We start from the raw sequence: 25,485 nt of genomic DNA, 5'->3' as shown, positions 1-25,485 counted from the left end.
ACATGGAGGGGGGGGGGGGTGCTCTCTGGTTCGGGGCTGGGAGGGTGTTCGGCGAATCACCGGGGTGGGGGGGAGGGGGTAGCAGGGGTGGTGTGTGTGTCTCCTTCCAGCGTTGACTCCTCCTGGTGGAAGCTGGCAACACTGACACCTCTTCTGCCAGGAGTGATGTCACTTCCGTCACCATTGACTTCCGTCTCCAATCAACTACATTGACGCCGCTAAAAAAGTTTCACTTCTATAAAACAAGCCATTAATGTCACTGGAACTGTGAGGCTGCCGGATAAATGAGCAGTATGATCATTTAACAGTAGGCTCACTAGTTCTGATTATATTATTGCTGCTCTAACATGCCCCTGATGCTTGCTCCATTGTGTGAAGAAGCCAGTCACATATGAATACAAATTCTAAAAGGCAATTACTGACCATAATTTAGTCAAATAGCTTGAGGGTGCTGTGAAGAATGTGGTGGGGCAGGTGACAAAACAACTAACTATCCTGGTGCTCACAGAGCTACATGTAATACAGGCCAATACTGCCTGCCCAATACTGTACTGCCAACAGACACATATACACTGGCGACACACTTTATTCGAGCTCGGCTAGTCCCACGAATTCGGGTATACCCGGGTGTATTGAGGTTTGTGACTGTTTTCTGCCCGAGTGCATTGAGGTATTTTCAAGGCAGGGATTGAAGCATTTTATTCCCGTTGGCTGCAATACTGCACAGTATATATATATACTGCATTACTATTCATAAATTTATGCCATCTGGTAGACATGCGAAGCATTGCAGCCTATTAAATCCTAATCATTATCATTTAACAGATCAGCCGCCCGTCAGCCAGGCATGAACCCAGGCTGGGAAGGCAAACGCAACGGGGCTTGTCAGAGGTGAGGAGCGGCGCATTCCAGGTATCTGCCAGGTACATACTGGGTATTTGCTCGAATAAAGTGTGTCGGTGCAGTACCTGCTTTCTGTTCCAGGACTTGCAAACCTACTGTATATGGCCCAATATTTTATGAATTCTGAATGAGAAACTGAGAAACTGAAATGCAAAAAGGACATAGTAGACAAAGCCTATTAAGCAGTTCTTTTGTAGTCTTCAGTAAAGTATTATGTAAAAAATATCATTAAATAAAGCATACCAATCCCAATCTCTTGTCCTAGCCAATCTTCTTACTTTCCCTATTTACTGTAATATAGCACATACAAATACGCCTAGGACTTGTTTTTTCACACATGCATGTCCCTGTAAAATGTTCTCTGTAAAAAAACATGTCTAACGTTGGCTAAATCCTCAGATCTGTTGAACCCGCATGGATAACTCTGAATCAGAACAAATATCCATGTCAGCCAAAATTGGGAATTTCCAACAGTTATGATAGAAGAAGCAGTAGTGTCAATTTGCTAAATTCCTCACAATTTTCAATACTGTAAAAGAGACACCATAATTTGTCATTTAGGAATTTTACTGGTACAACCATGCTTTAAAAAGGGGTTTGTTTGGATGAACTATATGTTTTTAGAGGTGCAGTCCCTCTTCGAAGGTACGTAGTATAATGTTAAGGGCCAGGAGTACTTAGTCTCATTAGTGTTCACTGTTTGTGCTGTCTGTATCCGCTTCCCTAGCTTCTCACAATCTGTGTCCCCCAGGGATGTGTTATGGCTTGACGCCTTAGGCTACGCTTATAGTGACAGCAACGCGACGATCAGGCGTCGGTCGCTGGAAAATCAAATAGAGATGACTTCCAGCAATCGCGACCAATCCGTCGCTCCTTCGCGTCACGCTTACTATAAGCGCACGCGACGGCGGCAATGAATTTGTTTTGCCGTGACGTTGCGTCACCGTCGCCAGCACAATAAGCGCAGCCTTATGGGTTACCTAATTGATCCCTCTGCTGTGCATCGTCGGTAGTGCTCCATCGCCTGTGAACTCCTGTCGGGCCTGGTACTACTCTCTCTTTCTGCTGTCGGTATCACCATTTTGGGTATTGAATGCCATCTGACGAGAGTAGTGTGGAGCCATGCCAGGGGGCACTATCTGAGTAGGGTACTATCCCCAACTATAAAATAATAAAGGGGATCCTTACCCTATCCTGGACTCATCCATATTCTAAACATACATACACTATTCACAGTGAGGTCCCTCCTCTGACTTCTCCGGGGACCTGCCTTCCAAAAACTTCTCCCTCGCTATATATATCCTGTGATGACATCACTAGAAGTGGGCGGGGCTATGATTCTGCCTAGTATGCCAGCACCATGTGATAGGGAAAAGGGCGTTACTTTGTGTGGGCCACACAGTTAACCATCTTTGGCTATAGTAATCCCAAAAGGGGGTTACATATATGGTATTTTCTTTAGGACAAGCTATTGTACTTTATGAACAGACAGACATATACGTCCAGTATCAGTGCAACAAGAATTTGAATAGGTAGAAGATATATTCTTATATGTATTTTCTTCTTCTTGTCCCTTAGTGTGAGCCTTTTTCAATCATTCGTTGAAGTAAAGTAATGTAGATTTGTGCACACTTGTTGAAATCCAAAAGCGTTTAACACACCTTACAATGACCTTAGCCACTAACTAATTTAAAGGTAGTTGCCATGGATAAGGCATAAATCAAATACAGGGTTTTATGGTATACTAGGGAAAGACAGTAACCCCCAGGGGGGTGAGTCAGACCTTTTCACCACCACACTAAGAAACTACCTAGAGTATATAGGCAATAGCAGGTGGTAAGCACAAACTAAACTTTCCAAGGGATAACTCACAGTTTGTTGAAATAGAGACTCTACAGGCGTGCATCCATCTTTTGTAGTGTATTGCCATGTAGAAATCCTCACAGGAGGGATAAGTAAAGCACAGCAATGGGAAAAAGCAGGGAAACGGCACACCAAAGATAAAATGAATCTAATTTATTCCGGAGTGACAAAAAGGAGGCATTCAAACAGGGGCCAAAAATTCACTTTGAAGCGTTAAAATGTTTGTCCTGGGCCCCACGATTTCTGTTGGCGGCCCTTTAGTGTGTGGAACATATATAAAACTTGACAAAAGATTTAACATTTGAAGCAGAGGTACGTACAGTAATAGCAAATGTCTTGCTGTTCGATCTGGCAAAGGTTTGCAATGTGCGGTCAGGCCCGCCAACAGGGGGTCTGCCGGGGTTGGCGTCCCAGGCCCGGTGAGTCAGGGCCCCCCTGCACGGCCTTGCCAGTGTAATAATAATAATAATAAAAAAAAAAAGTGTTAGGAAAAAAAAAATGGCGTGGGGTATGGCGGTGGCGACACGATCGGGTCCTCGGGCTTGTTACGCAAAACGCTGGATGGCGATCCCCGTGTGCATGCGCAGAGGTTTCGGCATGCATGCGCAGTGAAGCACGATGGACCCGCTCCCAACGTGAGACGGAGGGGAAGCGCCTGGGTGAGCCTGCGCCCACCATCTCAGCTCCCCTCGCGCCTGCAAACCCAGCTCCCCTCGCGCCCGCCATCCCAGCTCCCCTAACGCCCACCAACCCAGATCCCCTCACGCCAGCCTCCTGCCCCGGGCAGCAGCCGCGGGGACCGGGGCCAGGGGGGAAGAAACTAAATGCTCCTGTGGGAATTAGCTTGCTAGGCTTGTCCCTCCATCCTCGAGCCTACCTCCCGCGCCGCCACCCACCCCGAGCCTGCCTACCTCCCGCCCTAGGCAGCAGCCGTGGGGATCGGGGACAGGGGAGGAAGCGAGGCAACAACTATGGACAAACCTACGTCTGAAGCATCTGCCGGGCAGGGAAGCAGGAAGCAGCACCCACCGGTCAAGGTCAGTCACCTACCCAGGTACCCACCCAGGCAGTCAACCCACCTAGGCAGTCACCCACCCACCCAGGCAGTCACCCACCCAAGCAGTCACCCAAGGCTGGCACCCAACCAGGCAGTCATCCACCCAACCAGGCAGTCACACACCCACCCAGGCTGTCATTCACCCACGCAGGCAGTCAGTCAACCACCCACCCACCCAGGCAGTCAGTCAGTCACCCAGGCAGTCAGTCACCCACCCAGTCAGTCAGTCAGTCAGTCAGTCATCCACTCAGTCAGTCAGTAAGTCAGTCATCCACCCATTCAGTCAGTCATCCACCCATTCAGTCAGTCATCCACCCATTCAGTCAGTCATCCACCCATTCAGTCAGTCATCCACCCATTCAGTCAGTCACCCACCCAGTCAGTCAGTCACCCACCCAGGCAGTCATTCAGTCTGTCACTCACCCATCCAGGCAGTCGGTCACTTACCCACCCAACCAGGCAGTCAATCACTCACCAACCCACCCAGGCAGGCAGTCAGTCAGTCACTCACCCAGGCAGTCAGTCAATCAGTCACTCACCCACCCACGCAGTCAGTTACCCAGGCAGTCAGTCACTCACACAGGCAGTCAGTCACTCACCCAGGCAGTCCGTCACTCACCCACCCAGTCAGTCACTCACCCAGGCAGCCAGTCACTCACCCAGGCAGTCAGTCACTCACCCACCCAGGCAGTCACCCAGGCAGTCAGTCACTCACCCACCCAGGCAGTCAGTCAGTCACTCACCCAGGCAGTCAGTCACTCACCCACCCAGGCAGTCACTTACCCACCCAGGCAGTCAGTCACTCACCCACCCAGGCAGTCACTCACCCACCGAGGCAGTCAGTCCCTCACCCACCCAGGCAGTCAGTCACTTACCCACCCAGGCAGTCAGTCACTTACCCACCCAGGCAGTCAGTCACTTACCCACCCAGGCAGTCAGTCACTCACCCACCCAGGCAGTCAGTCACTTACCCACCCAGGCAGTCAGTCACTCACCCACCCAGGCAGTCAGGCAGTCAGTCACCCACCCAGGCAGTCAGTCACCCACCCAGGCAGTCAGTTACGCACCCAGGCAGTCAGTCACCCACCCAGGCAGTCAGTCACTCACCCAAACAGGCAGTCAGTCAGTCACCCAGGCAGTCAGTCAGTCACCCACCCAGGCAGTCAGTCACCCATCCATGTGCCTTCCATCTCCCCTCCGAAACCAGTCCCACCACCTGCCAATTGAAGACCCCCTCTGGCCGGTTGAAGGCTCCACCTCCCTGCCCCCCAGGCCCATACTGAATCCCCCCAGGCCTTTTGTCACATTGGATGTAGCATTGGGTATCTTTGTCTTTTGTTGAAAATATTAAAATAAACAGATTGCATTGTAATGTTTTTTTTCATATTACAATAACAAGAAAACAGTTAAGTAAAAGTTGTGCGCTAAAATTTATTTTTTCCGTGGTAGGTGCGCTATGGGTTGGGGGGGGTGGGATGGCCTGTTCCTTTCATTTGTCCTGGGCCCCATGATTTCTGTTGGCGGCCCTTTGTGCGGTGCTCACCTATTCCTGCAGCATGTCACTTCGCCTGAGCAATGGTAATATATGCCCGTTTTGTACCCTACTGTACTGTATATGTAGTTGCACGCTGTATTTCAATTAAATTCCAGTAGATGGCAATAAAGTACAGTAGAGGACATTTAAATGTACTAACGTAGATTTCTTTGCACATTTATATATTCAGGGTTCTTTGTATCAAAGACAAAATGCAGGTGCAAAAACATTATTTTGTCGCAGCTCATGCTGAAATATACCTGAACCTGGTAGCATCTATGTATTAATCTTGGTTGCGCCATTTCCAAAGTATGTCTGTGTCTTTCTGCAACGAGATGAGGAATTTATGAAGCAAGTTGGAGGAGTTAGGGCGAAGTTACATTTCTATGTTGGCGCAGATCTATGTATTAAGAAATGTGCGGCTTGCGTTACTTTTCTATCCATTTACCGAGTCAGTTTTCTTAGTTTGTTTAAATTTGGCGTAAGTAAGTAACTTTGTAAAACTCATAATACTATTGCAGCATGCGCTAAACTCTTCAACAGGAAAGCACTTGTAATAAATATATTGCATTTCAGATAGGAAATATCCTATTCTATTTTTTGTTTAACCAAATGCAGACCACTTTCTTGATACAGTACATAGCCCCCCCCATTCAGAATTTTGCCCTTCTATAATGTATGTTGATGATAAATATACAGAAATATTGGTTGTAGCTATATAAGAAAGGATTGACACTTTAGAGGGTACCTTTTGCAACCCTGCATAGGTGACTATATGGTATTGGTTTGAAGGTAGACTATGTGGTGCATACTATAAACATGGTAGTAGGGACCACCAACAGAAAGCCGCCATGTCAAAGGGAGCTGATGTCACGGCTTTTCTCTTGATCACTGTTTCCCTAGTGTTTGCCCAGTGAACGCTGGTCCGCCCTTTGCTCCCTGATCAAGAACCGGTGGATCACAAATGAGGTCAGGTTCAAAATGAAAAGTAAAACATTTCTTAAGCCAGCATTGCTGCTTTAAAGAGCAAAAAAACACTAAACATGTCAGCAGTAATACCCCTTCAAAATCAAGTTTTTTTCATTTTACCTTAAATAAAATAGGTTCTCGGAAGCGGAACCGCAGCATTCATAGCTCTGGGGACCCCTATTTGCCTAGATATTACATTGTTCACTGTGGTAAGGAAATGTCTAAAGGTAGTAGTTTATCAGTAACTGGGGGTTCCCCGTCGATTGGAGTGCAGCAATTCAGCTCCAGGGGGAACCCCTTCTTTTAAATAAAATAAGATAAGATATATATATATATATATATATATATATATATATATATATATATATATATATATATTATGTGTGTGTGTGTATTTATATGTAGAGCACTTTCCCCCACCCCCTAGGAGATGTGTGGCTACGATGTGTGTGTGTGTGTGTGTGTGTGTGTGTGTGTGTGTGTGTGTGTGTGTGTGTGTGTGTGTGTAGGGTGCCATACCTGTGGCCTGAGCAGGAGGCCTGAGCCTCCGCTATTCTACTATGTGGAATGACCCCGTTATAGGAACCCCATGCAACAAAACACACTTGGGTAAATATAACAGTTTTACCTCACAGAATAACATATAATATACAGTTAGGTCTGGAAATAATTGGACACTGGTACAAGTTTTGTTATTTCCGCTGTGTACCAAAATAAATTCAAGTTACAGTTAAATAATGAATATGGGCTTAACGTGCAGTCAGCTTTAATTTGAGGGTATTCACATCCAAATTGGAGGAAGGGTTTAGGAATTACATCTCTTTAATATGTAGCCCCCTCTTTTTCAAGGGACCAAAAGTAATTGGACAATTGACTCAAAAGCTGTTTCATGGACAGGTGTGGGCTATTCCTTCGTTATTTCATCATCAAGTGAGTGGCCAAGTCAACAGTTTGGTACATTCTGAGAAAATAACGCACTGGTGTGCTCTGCAACACAAAAAGGCCTGGACGTCCATAGAAGACAACAGTGGTGGATGATCGTAGGATCTTTTCCATTGTAAAGAAAAACCCCTTCACAACAACCAGCCAAATGAAGAACACTCTCCGGGAGGTAGGCATATCATTATCCAAGTCTACCATAAAGAGAAGACTTCACGAGAGCAAATATAGAGGTTCACCACAAGGTGCAAACCATTCATAAGCCTCAAGAATAGAAAGGCCCGATTAGACTTTGCCAAACAATATCTAAAAAAGCCAGCCCAGTTCTGGAACAGCATTCTTTGGAAAGACGAAACTAAGATCAACCTGTACCGGAATGATGGGAAGAAAAAAGTATGGAGAAGGCTTGGAACGGCTCATGATTTGAAGCATACCACATCATCTGTAAAACACGGTGGAGGCAGTGTGATGGCATGGGCATGCATGGCTTACAATAGCACTGGGTCACTAGTGTTTATTGTTGATGTGACAGAAAACAGAAGCAGCCGGATGAATTCTGGTGTATAGGGATATATTGTCTGCTCAGATTCAGCCAAATTCAGCAAAGTTGATTGGACGACGCTTCACTTTACAGATGGACAATGACCCAAAACATACTGCGAAAGCAACACAGGAGTTTTTTAAGGCAAAGAAGTGGAATATTCTGCAATGGCCGAGTCAATCACCTGATCTCAACCTGATCGAGCATGCATTTCACTTGCTGAAGACAACACTTAAGGCAGAAAGACCCAGGAACAAACAACAACTGAAGACAGCTGCAGTAAAGGCCTGGCAAAGCATCACAAAGGAGGAAACCCAGCGTGTGGTGATGTCCATGCATTCCAGACTTCAAGCAGTCATTGCCTGCAAAGGATTCTCAACAAAGTATTAAAAATTAACATTTTATTTATGATTGTGTTAATTTGTCCAATTACATTTGAGCCCCTGAAATAAGGGGACTGTGTATGAAAATGGTTGCAATTCCTAAACGTTTCATACGATATTTTTGTTCAACCACTTGAACTAAAGCTGAAAGTCTGCACTTCTATTGCATCTCTGTTGTTTCATTTCAAATCCATTGTGGTGGCATACAGAGAGGAAATGTCCAATTATTTCCAGAGCTAACTATATATATCCACCTCGGTCACGCACGACCGCATCCTCCAAACCCCCTTTTGTGCCCCACACTGTATACGCAATCCCCAAAGTACATAGGGGCCCTCGGGCACCCAAACACCCTGGTGTCCACGAGTAATTTGTCCCATCCAAAAGTGTAGTACAGTGCTGCCCACTACATTGTATGGTTGGTGCACTTGTTGTACCTGCCCAGGCGCTCCTGCACCCGGGTATGGTGGAAGGTGATGAGGATCCACTGATCCAGCGATGTCGTTTAACCTCCGCCTCTACGGTGGGTGGGTCCCATGTGGAGTGTACCACCATGTGTAGTGTCTCTTTATTGCAGCTTGGTGATCTGGTCCTAGATCACCTAAGGCCAGGATGCAGCCGCTCCTGTCTGTGTCCCTCACAATGGAGCTACAAGGGCAGTATGCCTATCTCTGGGCCTGTCTCTGCAGCAGCCACAAACTGAGGGGAGTCGGGGCCTAGCTGAGGCCTAAGGGGGTCTCTAGCCTAGTGCAGGGGTCACTGATAACCATCACACGCACACCCTACCCTTGTCCTGTCCCAGCTCCGACTGGCGTGCTTCCTAGCATGCAAAAAGTATCAATCTGCTTGCAGGGGAATGCTACAGCCCTATTGGCTGGTTCGTGACATGCGACTGCAGCCCCGTAGGCTTCTGGGAACTGTAGTTCTCCTGTGGAGGCTCCTTGGTAATGGCTGCCGCTGTCGCGAACGCACTGCGCATGCGCAAGCCTTGCGCATGAGTGATCATACACAAAATGGCAGCACCCTGTTGCGGTTGCTTTCCTGAAGGCCCGCGCTACCTGCAACCTTCCCCGTAGCTACCGGCGCTCGCCGGGTGCACACGCACCCCTCCGCTGGCAGCTGCGCCCCACGGAGGTAAGGGGACCCAGGGGGGGGGGAACGACGACCCTGCTATATATATATATATATATATATATATGGAGAAACGCGTTGGTGGGTCAGACGGACACCTCCTGACTTTAAATTATGGACACTCTTTATTTCTAAGGACTACGGGATACGCTGTACCTGATTCTAGTTACCTTTTTTTGGAACTTCATCCATACCTGGGACACTTGTTGCTCTATTCGGCTGAGTATTGTCGCACTTGTATGGCCACACAAGCTTTATTTTGATATTGCATCTCGACTCTATATCCTGTTGTTCCCCACACAGGGGCTCATCATTTGTGGATTAGTACATCCACTTGCCATTAAGTTTTCCCATTTACATCTTGTGTTTGGGGTGTTTGATACATAGATTTAACTGGGATTTTTAGTTAAAATAGGTGGCTATTGTGTATCCACCATGCAACACTTTTTTTACACTGGTAATTTAGCTTTGAATCATTATTCTACAACTTGAGAAGTTTCTATTTACATGTTATCAGGTTGTCTATCAGCGGTAATATTGTGGGGTTTAGAGGAACTTAAGCATTTTTGCATTTGACCGGCCGGTCTTGATTACACTGGGGACTTTATTCCAAGTGCAGTCTGTTTTTTCAGGTTCCCTTTCCTTTAGCATTTTGCTGTGTGTAGTTCTTATTATTTATGTCCAATTTTGCATTTAGTTATTTAGGAGGTTTTCCAGTCTGTTTCCATGTGTGTGTAATTTTAGCTTTATTTGTTAGATGTGTTTGATTAAAACTACATGTTTATTACTTTAGATACATTTTTTGTTGTATTATGTATGTGATATATCTGAGTGCTTTCTTTGGGGACTTTTTTCTATGTGTGTGTATATATAATATATATATATATGTGTGTGTGTGTGTGTATATATGTGTATAAGTATATATATATACATACAGTGCTTGACAAATCACCCAAAAATCTACTCGCCGAACCAAAAAATCTACTTGACACCTAGTCCCACCCCAACCCCTGACTGACTGGGTGGGGGGGGGGGGTATGACTAACTGGGTGGGGGGGGGGGGTATGACTGACTGGGTGGGGGGGTATGACTGACTGGGTGGGGGGGTATGACTGACTGACTGGGTGGGGGGATGACTGACTGGGTGGGGGGATGACTGACTGGGTGGGGTGGGGGGTGTACCTCTGGTGTCCTACACGTTCTCTCTCTCATACACACACACACACTCTCTCATACACACACACACACACACACACACACACTCATACACACACTCTCTCATACACACACACACACTCTCTCTGTGGGGGGGGGGGATCGGAGAGGGGGGGAAGCGGAGACAGGCACGGGGACCGAGAGGAACACCCCTGCTGGCATCTCCCGCCCCGCGCACCGAGGGAAAGTGGAGATCGTAGGGCAAGCGGGACCGGGGGGGGGGGGGGGAACATCTCCTGCCCCGTGCGAGCAGCCACGGGGACAGGAGCGGAGACCAAAGGGGAAGCGGGTCCGGGGGGGGGGAACCTCCTGTGCTGTCATCTCCTGCCCCACGCGTGCAGCCACGGGGACAGGAGCGGAACCAGAGTCTAAGCGGGACGGGGGTGGGGGGGAAATCCCCCCGCTGTCATCTCCTGCCCCGCGCGTGCAGCCTCGGGGACAGGAGCGGAGACTGAGGGGATGAGGGGGGAAGCGTGGGCAGGAGACAGGGACCGCGCGCGCGAGGAGCAGGAGCAGCCATTACTTACCCCTGCATAGAAGGGCTCCATTCCAATCACGACCAATTGGCCAATCAGCCAGGAGGATATATTTTTTTTTTTTAATTTGTGTGGGGGGGGGGGGGGGGGGTGGGGAGGGGGAAGCGGAGACAGCCACAGGGAGCGAGGGGAACACCCCTGCTGGCATCGGGAGCAGGATATTTTTTTTTGTTATTTATTTATTTTATTTTTTAAAAATTGCGCAGAGCACGGGAAAAAAGTAGCTGGTCACCGGCCAATTTCCGTTCGCGCCTGGCGAGTGGGCGACCGGGTTTGTCGAGCACTGTGTATATATATATATATATATATATATATATATATATATATATGCAGGCATACCCCGCATTAACGTACGCAATGGTTCCAGAGCATGTATGTAAAGCGAAAATGTAGTTAAAGTGAAGCACTACCTTTTTCCACTTATTGATGCATGTACTGTACTGCAATCGTCATATATGTGCATAACTGATGTAATTAACGCATTTGTAACAGGCTCTATACTCTTCCCATTTGCGCACAGCTACGGTACAGACGGTACAGACGTGCTGACAGGTGCATGCGCGAGCTGCCATTTGCCTATTGGGCGATATGTCCACACTCGCGAGTGTACTTAAAGTGAGTGTCCTTAAACCGGGGTATGCCTGTATATATGCATAGTAAGAACAACATTCGTTTTTGACATTAGTTTATTTATTATATTACATTATACTACAATTAGTCCTTGTTACGTGTGTGTGCGTGTGCGTGTGCGTGTGTGTGTGTGTGTGTAAATGTTCCTGAACCCCATAACCAGTGCCTTGACGCCCCCGCGTCACAAATTCTAAATCAGCAATCCCGCCTGGGATCTTACCTGATCCGCAGTCACTCAATGTCCTGGGGGGCAGCGGGTCGATCGGGGGGCCAGCGGGAGGATCGGGGGGGGGCCCAGCGGGAGGGTCGGGGGGGCCAGCGGGAGGATCGGGGCAGCGGGAGGATCGGGGGCCAGCGGAGGGGTTGGGGTCCAGCGGGAGGATCGGGGGCCAGCCGGACAGGCACACGGCCACCAACCTCCCCGATGGGAAACGTGGCAAGCCGCGCGTGCGCCCAGGCTGCAGCCAGAAGGGGGGTCAGGGGGAGGTCAGGCAGCCAGACATTAGTCGGGCATTAGTTGCGCGGGGATCAGGGGGCCAACGGGGGGATCGGTGGTGAGCAGGGAACAGCCGCACGGCCACACCAACCTCCCCGATGGGAATCGTGGCCGGGAACTCCACGTGCCGTCCCTCCTCCAGCGCGTGCGCACGCGCACCCCCCCCTCTACCTCCCGCCGAGACTGCTTCCCTTCTTACCCGCTCCTATTACCCTGCCCGCACGGGTGCCAAAGGAGCGTGGGACGGAGGGGAAGCGCCTACCTTATCATCCAGCCCTGGGCAGCAAGCGGGGTGGCGGGGGGGGGGTTGCCTCTTCCTCGCAGCAGGCCAATCAGGGAGGGGGATTACTTATTTATGGCGTGTGGTTATCATTAATTGTCAAACACTGTATATATATAGTAAGGGGGGGGGGCTACACACATACAAACTATATATATATATATAGTTTGTATGTGTGTAGCCCCCCCCCCCCCTTACTAGTTTCTGTAAAGGGTTGATCGCCTTAAGGGATTAACTGTGTGGGCTCACTCAGGTTACTCCCCTCCCCATCATGGGATGTATGATGTCAATGTAAGGGTATATATAGCCGTCCCCTTTTATGTTCTAAAAGAAGGTTCTTGAGTTTTGACTTGGGTCCTCACTGTGAGTCCTGCAAATAGGTTTGTGTGTTTAGTACTGTGTAGTAAGATGTGTCCTGTCATCCTTTATTGTTTTCCAGTTAGTAACATGCCACTTCTAAGCTAGCGCCTGTTAAAGGAAATGAGAACGTTTGAAAGAGAGATGCAACTTGTCCTGGTCTCATACGGTTGCCCTTACCCACAGCCTGACCATCACTGTTCTCATAGGGTTGCCGATACTGCAGCCTTTGCTCACATTGAACCTGCCCGTCAAGTAGGTTCTCATTGCATCCCAGCCTTCCAACAAGCAGTTTCTACTCCATCCTTTTAAATGGGTAACTAAATCACAAACGTCCCCTGATTAGGAGCATGGCTTACCAGCAGATGAAGTTCAGAGTACTACTGTTTGCGACGAGTTTTGTTGAGATGCACCGTATGTAAATACATGTGAAGTGTTTTTGACGGCTGTCAATAAAGCACCATTTTGTTTTATAAAAGGTCTTGGCACAAATCTTTCCCCCATACTTTCATCCACTCCCCGTCTGCTCCTACCCAGCACCCTGCAAAGGCCTGAGAGACTGAGCGTTGACATTCTACATAACAAATCTAATGTGACGTTCTTTAGAGCTGGACAAGGAGGAATATATATATATTAAAAAGAAGAGTGCAGAACCACTCATGGTATAGAACTGTACAGTATGTAGATAAAATTGTATTCACAATGTGAGAAGGTAAGTAATGCATGTACAGAAATGCAAAATTAATTGCACTTTTGACATCGATTAACCCTGACTAAGGGATTGTCCATTGCATTGCCAGGAACCACCACTCTGCATCAATCACCCAGATAAGCAGTTCTGTATAGGCTCACCCGGCATATAGACCAACAGGATAATCTCGTTAACCTGTTGCATCCCGGGGGCAACAGCTCCTGGCAGTGGAGAGGCACTCGCGCACCTCACTGACGTCAGTCAGAAAGAGTGTTTTTCCACTTAAGCAATCTCAATGACTTCTTTGGTTCCTCAGTAGAATATGTAGAAAACACTGAGAGTGCATGTTCTCAGGATACTCAAACTTCTTAGGACACTAGTCTCTGAGAGTAAAGTTCACATTTTTTTTTTTTTTTAACTTTGTTTTTATTGATTTTGTTTTACAAGGTAAAGCATCAGTTATTACACATTGTGGTCCAAACATTTTGTCTGCTCTTGGTGACGCAGCACCTTGTGTCCTACTACTCTAAGGACGAACAGGGGTAGACATACTGACAAAGACAAAAGGGAAAACAACCCCTAGGGGGTGGGGGGGGGGTAAGGGGGGGAACGTAATGTCCATAGCGTCTTGACCTGGTTTCGTTCACCCGATTACCGGGTGTCTATTGTGTCTAATGTTAATGGGTATGGCTCCCGCTATCTCTCTGACAGCCCGTCACGGTCCTCTTAGTCCAAGTCAGGGACGACTCCGTCTCATCAGAGGAGAGCTCACCTACATCTATCAATGCCATATGGTAGCAAGGTTCACCCCTTGAATATCTGACTGCGCTAGCCAAGGCAGCCATACCTTTTGGAAATTTGGGCCAGTGTCGTTAACCAAACTCGTTAACTTTTCCATCTGGCATATAAACCAAATTCGATTGCGAATTTTTTCAATAGAAGGGATCGCGTTCTGTTTCCACAACGCTGCGGTCTCGCACCTCATCGCTGTAGCAAAATGAGCTATCAACTTGTTATTTGCTCTGGATGCTTTGTTGGTCTGTTAAGCAGGAACAGCCACGGATCTAGTTTAATTTCAAGGCCCAAAATCCTCTGTAGCCAATCTCTGATTTGTTCCCATACAGGGGCTATGCGAGGGCAGGACCACAGCATGTGTAACAGACCTCCTCTTTCCCCGCACTGCCTAGGACAGAGCGGGGAGTATCCTGGGATAAATGTAGCTAATTTGGCCGGGGTGCGTTATCATCTCATTAACACCTTATATGAGTTCTCCTTTAATGTGGTACAGACTGAGCTTCTGCCCGCCGCGTTAAAGAACTCCGTCCAGTCATCATCCTCTAATGTCTCCTCAAGATCCGATTCCCACATGAAGCTAAGTTTTTGTCCGTCGTCCCTACCTGAACCTACCACATCTTTGTATAACCCAGATATGAGTCCCTTTGTGTCCGAGCCTCGGGCACAGAGCTTTTCAAAATTTGTTAGTGGTGGTCTAATTGTGTGTTTTGTATAAAATGCTCGGACCTGGAGGTACCTAAAAAATTCTGTCTTAGGGATGTCCTTGTCTGACTTATTTAGCTCAAATGTTTGAATAGTGTTTCTGCCCTCCAGGTCTTTCAGCCTCGTGATCCCCCGACTATGCCATATTCTAAAACTTTTGCTGTCCAGCCCTGGAGCAAAATCTGGGTTGCCATACAACGGGGCCATCAATGAATTTCTTGAGGTCAATGAGCATCTAAATTTAGAGGCCTCCCACACCGCTAATGAGTTCAACATAGAGGAAAAGGGTTTACGCAACGCGGCGAGACCAGATTAAGTTGTGCAGCTCTAGGGGAGCGCACATCTCGCTTTCCAATGCCACCCATCTTCTCGAATTTGGGTCTGAGTGCCATTGTACAATTTGGCACAGCTGGGCTACCTTATAGTAAGCCATCAAGCAGGGCACCGCCAAGCCACCATTCTCCTTAGGTCTTTGCAAAATCATTGCTTTAATCCCTGGTTTCTTATTTTTCCAAATAAATGTGAAGATCTGTGATTGCATAGCCCTTATATCTGATATTACCACGGGTATCGGGAGAGTCTGAAACAGATATAATAACCGGGGCAGGAGATTAATTTTAATACTATAGATTCTCCCGATCCATGAGATTCCGTATGAGAACCATTTCTCAAGGTCTGTTCTCAGGGATCGTAAGAGTCTGGGATAATTTGCCTGATATAAAGATTTGACATCCTTTGTGATGTTTACGCCGAGGTACTTTATAGCTTTATGTTGCCAGTTAAAATTGAAATTGAGCTCTATTAATTTCTCTGACTCTTTAGGAATATTCAGGCTAAGAGCTTCGGACTTGGATTGATTAATTTTAACGCCTGATATGTTGTTAAATTTGTCTAAGATATCAAAAAGGTTGGGTAGCGAGATCAGGGGTTTTGAGAGGGTCAAAATTACATCATCCGCATATAATGCTACTTTGTGAGTTTGTGACAAAATTTGGATGCCGGTGATGTCCTTGTTTCTTCTAATCTGTGTCGCTAGTGGTTCAATGCATAGGGCGAACAACAGGGGCGAGAGCGGGCAGCCCTGTCTTGTACCACTTTTGATGTTGAACAGCTCTGAGGAGAAGCCCTGATGTAGGACCTTCGCTGTCGGCTTTGTATATAACGCTTTGATTGCCCTTTAGATCTTTTCTCCGAGACCAATAGCTCCAAGCATGGCCCCTAGATATGTCCAGTCTATTCTGTCGAAGGCCTTTTCTGCATCTAAGCTTAACACTATCCCCGGGATCCTGTTGATATTGATAAAATCAATTATGTCTATGACCCTTCTGGTGTTGTCGGCCGCTTGTCTATCTCTAATAAAACCAACTTGATCCGGGTGAATCAGCCTCGGCAGAACAGCACTCAGTCTATTGGCCAATAATTTTGCGTATATTTTGACGTCCGAATTTATTAGGGATATCAGCCTGTAACTCTGACAATTTGAGGGGTCTTTATCTTTTTGATGGATTAAAGAGATTGACGCCTGGAGCATCTGGCTCGAGAATGACTCCCCTTCTAGGACTGCGTTGAACATCCTTAACATGTGTGGAGCCAAGATCTTACTAAATCTTTTATAGTAAAGGTTGGAGAACCCGTCCGGGCCTGGAGCCTTTGATGGTTTTAAGTGTTTTATCACCTCTTCCAGCTCCTCTATTGAAAACTCAACCTGAAGTGTCTCGCGCTCCAATCTTCCCAACCTAGGTAAAGCCGAGTCTGGTAGGAAACTCTCAAGGGCGTTACTCGTCTTTACGTTATGAATCACCTTCTCCCCGTCATATAGCTTTTCATAACATGACTTAAACTCTCCTACTATATTTTTGGGGTTGGAGGTTAACTCTCCTTTTTGATTTCGAATTGAGTGAATATTATAATTTGGCTGCCTATTCCTGATCTTGTTAGCTAGCAAGGTGTCCGACTTGTTCGCCTTTTCATAGAATTTCCTCCTAGCCCAACTCAGTGCTTTCTCACCCTGGGAGGTAAGGAGTAGGTTAAGTTCAGTTCTGACACCCCTTAGCTCCCGTAGTGTGTCTTCCCTACCAGTCCTGCTATGTAGGATAGAGAGCTCATGTAGCATGGACCTCAGTTGGGATAATTTAGATTCTTTCCTTTTTTTACTACCTGCTGCTATGCCAATTAGTGTTCCTCTCAACGTGGCCTTATGAGCCTCCCACAAGGTGACGTGGGATTCCACACTGCCTTTGTTGATTTTGAAGAATTGTGTTAATTCTTCAGATACTGACTGTATGACTTCTGGAATCTTAATCGGTGCCTCGTTAAGTTTCCAATTTGCTCCTGGACTGTCCACTCTGATTTGGGAGCACCCCACCTCAACGGATGCATGATCTGACCATGAAATATCATGGATCATGGTATATGTGATCTGCGGAACCATTCTATTTGACACAAAGATGTGGTCGATTCTGCTGTAACTGTCGTGTGGGTGCGAGTAGAACGTGTAGCCTCTCTCTCCTGGGTGATGCTCCCTCCAGATGTCCACTAAATTCCTTTCTTGAAGGCCTCTCAGGAGAGCTACTGTATTTTTATCGTGCCCTTTCTTTTTCCTATGTGTTGTCCTATCTATGGAGGGGTCTAAGGTTGTGTTAAAATCGCCTGCCAGTATTGTATTTCCTTCTGCCATTTTTTCTAGAGTTGCGAAGAATCTCGTGTAAAACTGTGGTTCACTCTCACAAGGTGCATACACATTTGCTAATGTAATCCTACTGTTTTGGATTACTCCCACTGAAATGATTTATCTGCCATTTGTGTCTTTCTTTATTTTTTCTACGTGGAAAGGCATTTTGTTGCTGAATAAGATAGCGACCCCCCTCTTTTTTATCTTCGCAGAGGCCAGGTAGAACTGCCTATAATTTTTATCCAAGTATTTGGGACTGCTACTTGCGCTAAAGTGTGTCTCCTGCATAAACATGATATCTGGCCTCGTTCTCCTGAACTCCGCGAAGGCAATCCGTCTCTTCCTGGGGCTATTGAACCCCTGTACATTTTGTGTAAGAAGTGTCACAGGCATTTGTGTGTCGTGAGTTCACATTTTTTTTTAACTTATTACTCCTGTTCATTATTGTGATCACTTGTCCTGAGGACATCCTTGTCACAGGAGACCGGGACTAACACACCAGGGATCAATTCGCCAGACAGAACAACAGGTTAATAATAGTGAGTAGTTTGGAAAATAAGATCCACAACTGTCAATACAGAAATACACACTCCCAACTGGGGTTACTGGGGAATTCCTTGCAGGTCTAGGTGCAGGGACCTCCGTGTGGAGATTTTCCCCATTCTTCTCCCACACACTAACCCACAGGAATTGGATTGGACCTGCACCTTATGCCTGGAACCGACACAGCAACAGCAATATCTTCAGGTTCAGTTCAGCAACCGTTTAACTCTAAGGGTCCTCCCTCTCCACCTTTTATACCCTATTGCATAACAAAGATACATTTAGGGAAGGGCCAAGGCCATGTGCCTGCAATATTACTTAGCCCCTGATTGGGGGGTTTAACGGCAACATTAAAAGAGTAAAATGAAAACAGTTACATGGAAATGTCACTGGCAAGTTGCATCATTTCCAGCTGAACACAAAATTAACCCCTGGTCCCTGAAGTGCTTGAAACAGGCTACATAATACATAGATATCTATAACATAATACAAATGTATTATTGACAGGTAGGGGTAATGGCGGGCTTAATATTTATTAAAAGCAGTCACATCTACCCCTACCGTCACAATCCTATTGTGAGATTCACTTTCATTACACAATGATTGTCACGTTGTTTGATTGTTTTTCCAATGTCTTGCACTAAATATTTGTGCAAATCACGTTTTACACAGTCTATATCCAATAGAGCACCACTCTATTCTTTATATTGTATGTGTGTGTGTGTCTCTGTGTGTGGGTGTGTCTCTGTATCTGTGTGTGTGTGTAGCAAGACAAGCATCTTACAGTGCATTGCTGCTTCAATATGCATTTGATAAAGGCGTTATCACTTTGAAATGTTGTGTTTTCCACTTCTTATGGATATACCAGTGAACTTATTTCTGTTGGTGTTGATATTATTTTAGATGATAAGATGACCAAAAGATGTACCGGGTATTTTTTATATTCATATTTCAATTTCTTTGGGAACTCAGGAACGTTTTAGCAACCATTGTGAAGGGTTGAAATTAGAAAAATAAGTATACCAATGGATAGGGAGATATTAGTCAAAGAAGCTACTGCTATTGAATTTTGAATAAGTCATGCTATCTATTGCTTCATTTGTCATGTTGCTTGCAAGCAGAATACTTTAATAAGTTATTTTAATGTACATCCTCCACATAGAGAGTAATGTATTGAATTATTCTGCAGCACTACAACATGAAAATAAAAATAGTTGGATTTTTTGGTTTGTTTTATACATCCAGTGTTAGTTGTTTGCATTAGAAAATGTTTATATTTGACCAAAAGCTGTTAAAGCATATTCTGATTATTCTCTTAGATGGTATCACAGCTGGAAGACCGAATGTCCAAACTAAATGAACAGCTACAGAGCCAGACAGATCTGCACCAGGAAGCTTTGCATAGGGCCAGGAAGGCAGAGCAGCAGATGGAAGATCTCTGGGTTCGGCTGAAACAAGCAGAAGGGGAACTGGTGTCCGGGGATGTAATGCGGGACAGTCTGGGCTATGAGAAGCAGATGGTAAGGACTTGGGTTTCAGGAGAAGTTCCAAATATTTATGACTTGCATAAATGCCAGTTGGCTTCTCCAAAAATACTGGACACAATGGTGAAAGGTGTGAAGTACTCGAGAGAGAGAGACACACACACACACACACACACACCCTCTCGCCTCTCCGCTCCATGCTGTTTCCTTATCCTTGGCCCCACTCCCAGGCTCTTGACACCTCCTCCTGATTGGCTGCTGCTGGTTAATGCAGCCATAAGGATGGAGGAAGCTACTCAGTTCCCCAGGAATAGCACTGCTCTCTCTACTCGGGGAAATCCCGTAGCCCCCCAAGCCATTCAAGTTACTATGTGTAGAGAGGTAATACCAGTATACACATACATGTCCAGTATTACCTGTCATTTTTTTACTGGACAGTGCAAATACAGGACAGCCCGGTTCAATACTGGACACCTGGCAACCCTACTTGCATAACATGGAAGACATGGTCTTGTGAATTAGACACCGGAATTTGTACATCAGAGGCCATTATCTCTTTAAACAAGGGGCCCTCCGTAGTAAGACCACATTGTCTATGGAGACCCTCATGTTCCTGGTAAACTCAATATAAGTTCGATTTTGTTTTGAGGACATTTATGGTTAGATTGCTACAGTATGTTGCTGGTACAATTAATATGCATTACCAATGTATCATTTTGAGACACGAACCACAAGTGTTTGCACTAACAGATGTTAAAACCTTATTATAAATTCTGCTCAAGGCGCCTATTGGTAATTAGACCTAAAGGGGTCACAGGGCCACACTTATATGCTCTGCTTCTTGGGTTTCCTACAAAAAACAGACCTTTCATGCTAACAACCCTACTTATTAAGAATACTACCTGATACTAAACTACAAAACATATTTCACTCTACATGCTTATAGAAGATGAAGAGACCATTTCCCTTCCAACCCTTTTTTATAGGCGTTTTCACGTCTTCACACTAAAAGTTCTGTTATGTTTGACCGCCCCACCACATGGTTAACTTTCATCTTACTTCTTCCCATCTCCACTGTTCTACTTTCTTCTTTAGTACATGAAGTTCCTAGAACAGCTCTCTGATAAGATGAAGCTGGAGAGAGTGACAGCTGATGTGGGCTTTGACATGCGTCTGGATGCAATCTTTGCCCGTGCAGACCAGTTGGTCAAATTGGAAGCCGGTGCTGTCATCGAAAATAAGACTCTGGCCCATGGATTGCAAAGAAAGGTATATGGCATTTTTGAGTTAGTGTATTTTTTTTCCTCTTAAGTACATTTGCTTCATAAAAGCATAGGTGCACCTGCCATAGTTTTATCTGCATCTTCTTCACCCCAGGCACCAAAGTATAAGCTCATCACAACAGAACTCAATTGGTCATTAATACCACTCAATATTCTAATGGGCTTTGATAAAGGCAGGTCAGCCACTTTTTCAAAATAACAAAACTATATATATCTATATATCTATAGATATATATAAAATCAATCGTTTAATTATTCATTCATTCTCCAAATCTCTTAATGGCTTAAGTGTACTTTTTTTTTTTTATATGAATGGGCCTTAAAATGCACTCAAACTTTACAAAATCTGTACCTTAAGTTTGTATAATTCTAACTAATTTGTGGATACATTTTTAAGAGTGTAATACTTTATAAAGATGCTTTCCATTTATGTAATGTGGCTTTGGGAACATGGTGTCATGCTACATATGTATGGGATATGCTTATATCTGCTATTACCCTTTACCCAAATTCCATGGTTACGCTTATCGCACCTACCTGGCCCCATTTAGATTAGATGACACAATTCAGTTTAAAGGTGCAGTACCGTATATTGGAGTTAGCAAAAAAGAGAAAGCACTTAGCCATGTGAAACGTTCTCTAGCATATTGAACTGTTGTATTGTTACTGCAAATGTAACAAATAGCACAAGAAATATCAATACAAGACAAGCTTTCTATAGGGTCTGTATTGAAACTGTAATCTAACTGAAAAAAACAATGCAAATGTTGCAGCTATTAGGATCCAACCACACATTATATAAGTTATGGTAGGTAAAAAATTAACAGTGTACAGCAAAAAACAATATAATTTGTGAGCAAATTCACATGTCTCAGACAGAACTGCCACCCTGCTTGTCACCATGATCTGTTAGCATACAGTGCTTCCACTGCAGCCAGGGATTCTGGGAAATGACATGCCCATGACCACAGTGCTATTAAGATTGAATCATTTAGCAGATATTTGAAGATCTCAATGACTGCCATTGTTAAGCGTCAGAGCAAAAACATATGTTACATCAACTTCTTCATAGGCACTATTTGCGGATTTCACAACCCAAGTAGTAGATCAGAATGAAAAGGTATTGCAGTGAGGACACGTTTGACTGGAGTTTGAAGTTCAAATGCGTTTGAAGTGTTTGAATGGAGTTTGACTCCAATTGTCAGCTCTTTGTGAGTGTAGGCAAGTCACTGTATTTCCCAGCGACTCAAATATAGATGGTAGACTATAAATATAGAGCTGGCACTTTTTACTGAAAAATTATATCTAACTGCAGCACTGCTGTATATTATACAATATTTTATTAGAATTATTATTAAATGCACTACATCTGTTTTTTTTGGGGGGGAGGGAGGGGGAAGAATATGACTTATCTTTCACTGAGTAAACAGACACCAGTACAAAGTAAGATTATGACATTTTTCACGAGAAAGAATTTATCACAATCTCTGTCTACAACCTGAGAGTGCACGGAGATCCCCCAGATGGTTTTTATTGTCATGTCTTCCTCTCAATCAATACTGAGGTTGAAGAAATTAATGCTGCCTGAAGAAAGTTATTTTCATGTGTGTTGCGCCTCAATATTATAATATCATTTTCTTATATAGCGCTGACAATGTTCTCAGAGCTGTGCATGGAAATATACAAGCACCTGTCCTTCCCACATAAAGCTTAAAATCACATTTTGATACCCGAAGCACAGGGAAAATAGTAACCAAAATTAGAAAGAGAGCTGACACTGGGATTTGAACAGTGTTGCCCCGCTACAAAAGAAAGTGTCATTACCACTTAGCTACTAATAACAACTCCTGCAGCTCATAAACCTCTCATGTGCTCTTATAATATTCAGTGAACGTAATAAGAACTTTCGCTCCCCAGGCCCTATAATGTTCACTGAATCCCATACCTTTTTGTTGGTGGCTAAGGCTGATCGCGACCACAGCTTCTAGGGCTAGATCCACAAACCTCCATTAAATCAGGTTGCCTAAATCAGAAACTGACGTTATGTTCCCTGAGTTAACATGGTATCCTCGAAGCTCAATATATGCCAAAACAAGATCCAAATGTCATTTCTTTAGCGTAGGTGGAATGTCACGTGATTGTAGCGTAATGTTTTGTTGTCGCCCAATAACATCACGTTATGCCAGTCTTGTCATTACACCTATCCAGACCCTGAAATATGGCTTTTACTGAAGATGAGAGGAAAGGAAAGAGAAATAAGGCCAGAGAATAATGCTATGTTATGTAAATGATGCCTAACTGTGGCGTTACTGAAGAACGGACAATTTCAAGCCTAAATATTAATTATGCTACAGTATATTCTCTATATACATATACCGTATTTCCTCGATTCTAGGACGCACTTTTTTTCCTATTTTCACAGGCTAAAATAGGTCTGCGTTTTAGAATCGATGTATTTAAAAAAAATCAGCTAGAGGGCGCTGCTGCAGATGCCGGCCAGGATATTCACAATGTGCATGAAAAGCACGTGGCTGCGATCACCTCCCTCCCCTTCCCTTCCCATGAGGTGCACAGGGATCACAAAGGCCTGCCAGGGCACATCAACATTGCCCAGAAGCCCCCCCCCCCTTCCTGAATCCCCGTGTGAAATGCAGGAAGTGCAGAGGTAGCTGTGTCTCTCTGTGTGTCTCTGGATGTGTTTCTGTATGTGTTTGTCTCTGTGTGTGTGTGTATGTGTTTGTTACTCTATGCCTCTGTGTGTGTGTGTCTCTGTCTGTGTGTGTCTCTGTATGTGTTTGTGTGTGTGTCTCTGTCTGTCTGTGTGTGTGTCACTCTCTGTGTCTCTCTCTGTCTGAGTGTGTGTGTGTATGTGTCTCTATGTGTGTGTCTCTCTCTGTGTCTGTGTCTGTCTCTCTGCTATCAAAAGCAAGAGAGGAGATTGTTAGAACATGTTCTTTTTACTTTAAGGAAAGCAATGAGTACAGGAATAAAAAGGTACTTGGTAACATCATAAAAAGGGGCCACTAAATGTAAATAGCTAAAATCCCCCCCACACTGCCACTGCCCCTGCCATATCTGTCTCTTTCTCTGGTCTGTGTGTTCTCCCCCCCATTCTCTCCCCCCCCATTCTCTTTCCCCCCCCATTTTCTCCCCCCCCGATTCTCTTTCCTCCCCCCCCATTCTCTTTTCTCCCCCCCATTCTCTTTCCTCCCCCCCCATTCTCTTTCCTCCCCCCATTCTTTCCCCCTCCATTCTCTTTCCTCCCCCCCATTCTCTTTCCTCCCCCCCATTCTCTTTCCTCCCCCATTCTCTTTCCCCCCCCATTCTCTTTCCTCCCCCATTCTCTTTCCCCCCCCCATTCTCTTTCCTCCCCCATTCTCTCCCATTCTCTCTCTCTCCCCCCATTCTGCCTGTCGCTCCCCATTCTGTCTGCCTCTCTCTCCCCATTAGTTATTGAAGTGTCATGTGACCCTGCTAGTTAAAAAAATAAACAAATTCTGCACATTTAATACAGTGAGATTTTTTCCCCCCCAATTTTTTTTATTAAATCAAGGGTGCGTCTTAGAATTGATGGCGTCTTACAATCGAGGAAATAGGGTATATTCAGCATGCAACGGGTTAAAATAAGTAATTTAGTATTAAGTTAGAAATTATATTGGAAAATGATAAGCTGCCTCTGCAAAGATAAAAAGACCAATCAGTCTGAAGACAGGCAGGTATACAAATGTTTTGTGTGATTTAAGAAACTTGGTATGTCTAATGTTTAATTGGAATCAAAAGTTAGTTAAAGAGATAGTAGTAAAAGACAATACAATAGAGATGGGTCTTAAAAGATAAGGAACATAGGATTAACGAGTTACTTAGCGACAGAACAAAGAGGGATTTCTGAATCAGGGTTAATATTGCTGAAGAATGAAACTGTTCTAAGGTTGATGATTGACTAAGAATATCTGGGCTGACCGTGAGAGAAACATCTACTGTATTGTTGAAATCTATAAAGAGTGTATCTGATATATAGAATTCAGAATCATTTAACACCCAAGCAAACAACAACTAAGATCAAGATTATTCACTCTATAACTACATTCTATATGCCTGAATGATGCAACTGACTGAAATGATGCCGTGAAAGATGTTTTCGATTGTCTCTTAATAAAGAAAAGAACCGGACTGTGGACAATTTGAAATATATTGAAAGGTGGGACATTTATTTGCGCCCATCTAATGATCAAATGTTCAGTTACACCCATCAAAAAAATGCAAAAGCTCTATTTCAGTGTCTGGATCTGAGTTTATGTATAACCTAAATAACATAACATGAATTCCCTGTTAACTGTAACAAACTTTAGTGGATATGCAATGGCATGATAACATCTAATGTGCATATCATTTGCATGTCATTATCACTAACATCTGTTATAGTTAACATGGCTTAACGTTATGTTATTGTCCTTTGTAGACACAATGTTGGTTTTAACGTGT

General features: G+C 44.9%; 1 protein-coding gene across 1 annotated transcript in view; it reads left to right on the top strand.

Annotated features, from left to right (window-relative positions):
* The window catches only part of CCDC170 (coiled-coil domain containing 170), an 89,639-nt gene that overhangs the window by 41,816 nt on the left and 22,338 nt on the right, over positions 1 to 25,485 (top strand). Inside the window, exons 9-10 of the mRNA XM_075596523.1 lie at positions 19,556 to 19,756; positions 20,816 to 20,989. Coding sequence (XP_075452638.1) covers positions 19,556 to 19,756; positions 20,816 to 20,989 — 375 coding nt within the window. The remainder of the gene's footprint in view (positions 1 to 19,555; positions 19,757 to 20,815; positions 20,990 to 25,485) is intronic.

Source organism: Ascaphus truei, chromosome 4 (assembly GCF_040206685.1).
Source record: "Ascaphus truei isolate aAscTru1 chromosome 4, aAscTru1.hap1, whole genome shotgun sequence".
Classification (NCBI taxonomy): domain Eukaryota; kingdom Metazoa; phylum Chordata; class Amphibia; order Anura; family Ascaphidae; genus Ascaphus; species Ascaphus truei.
This window is presented reverse-complemented; position numbering and strand designations above follow the sequence as displayed.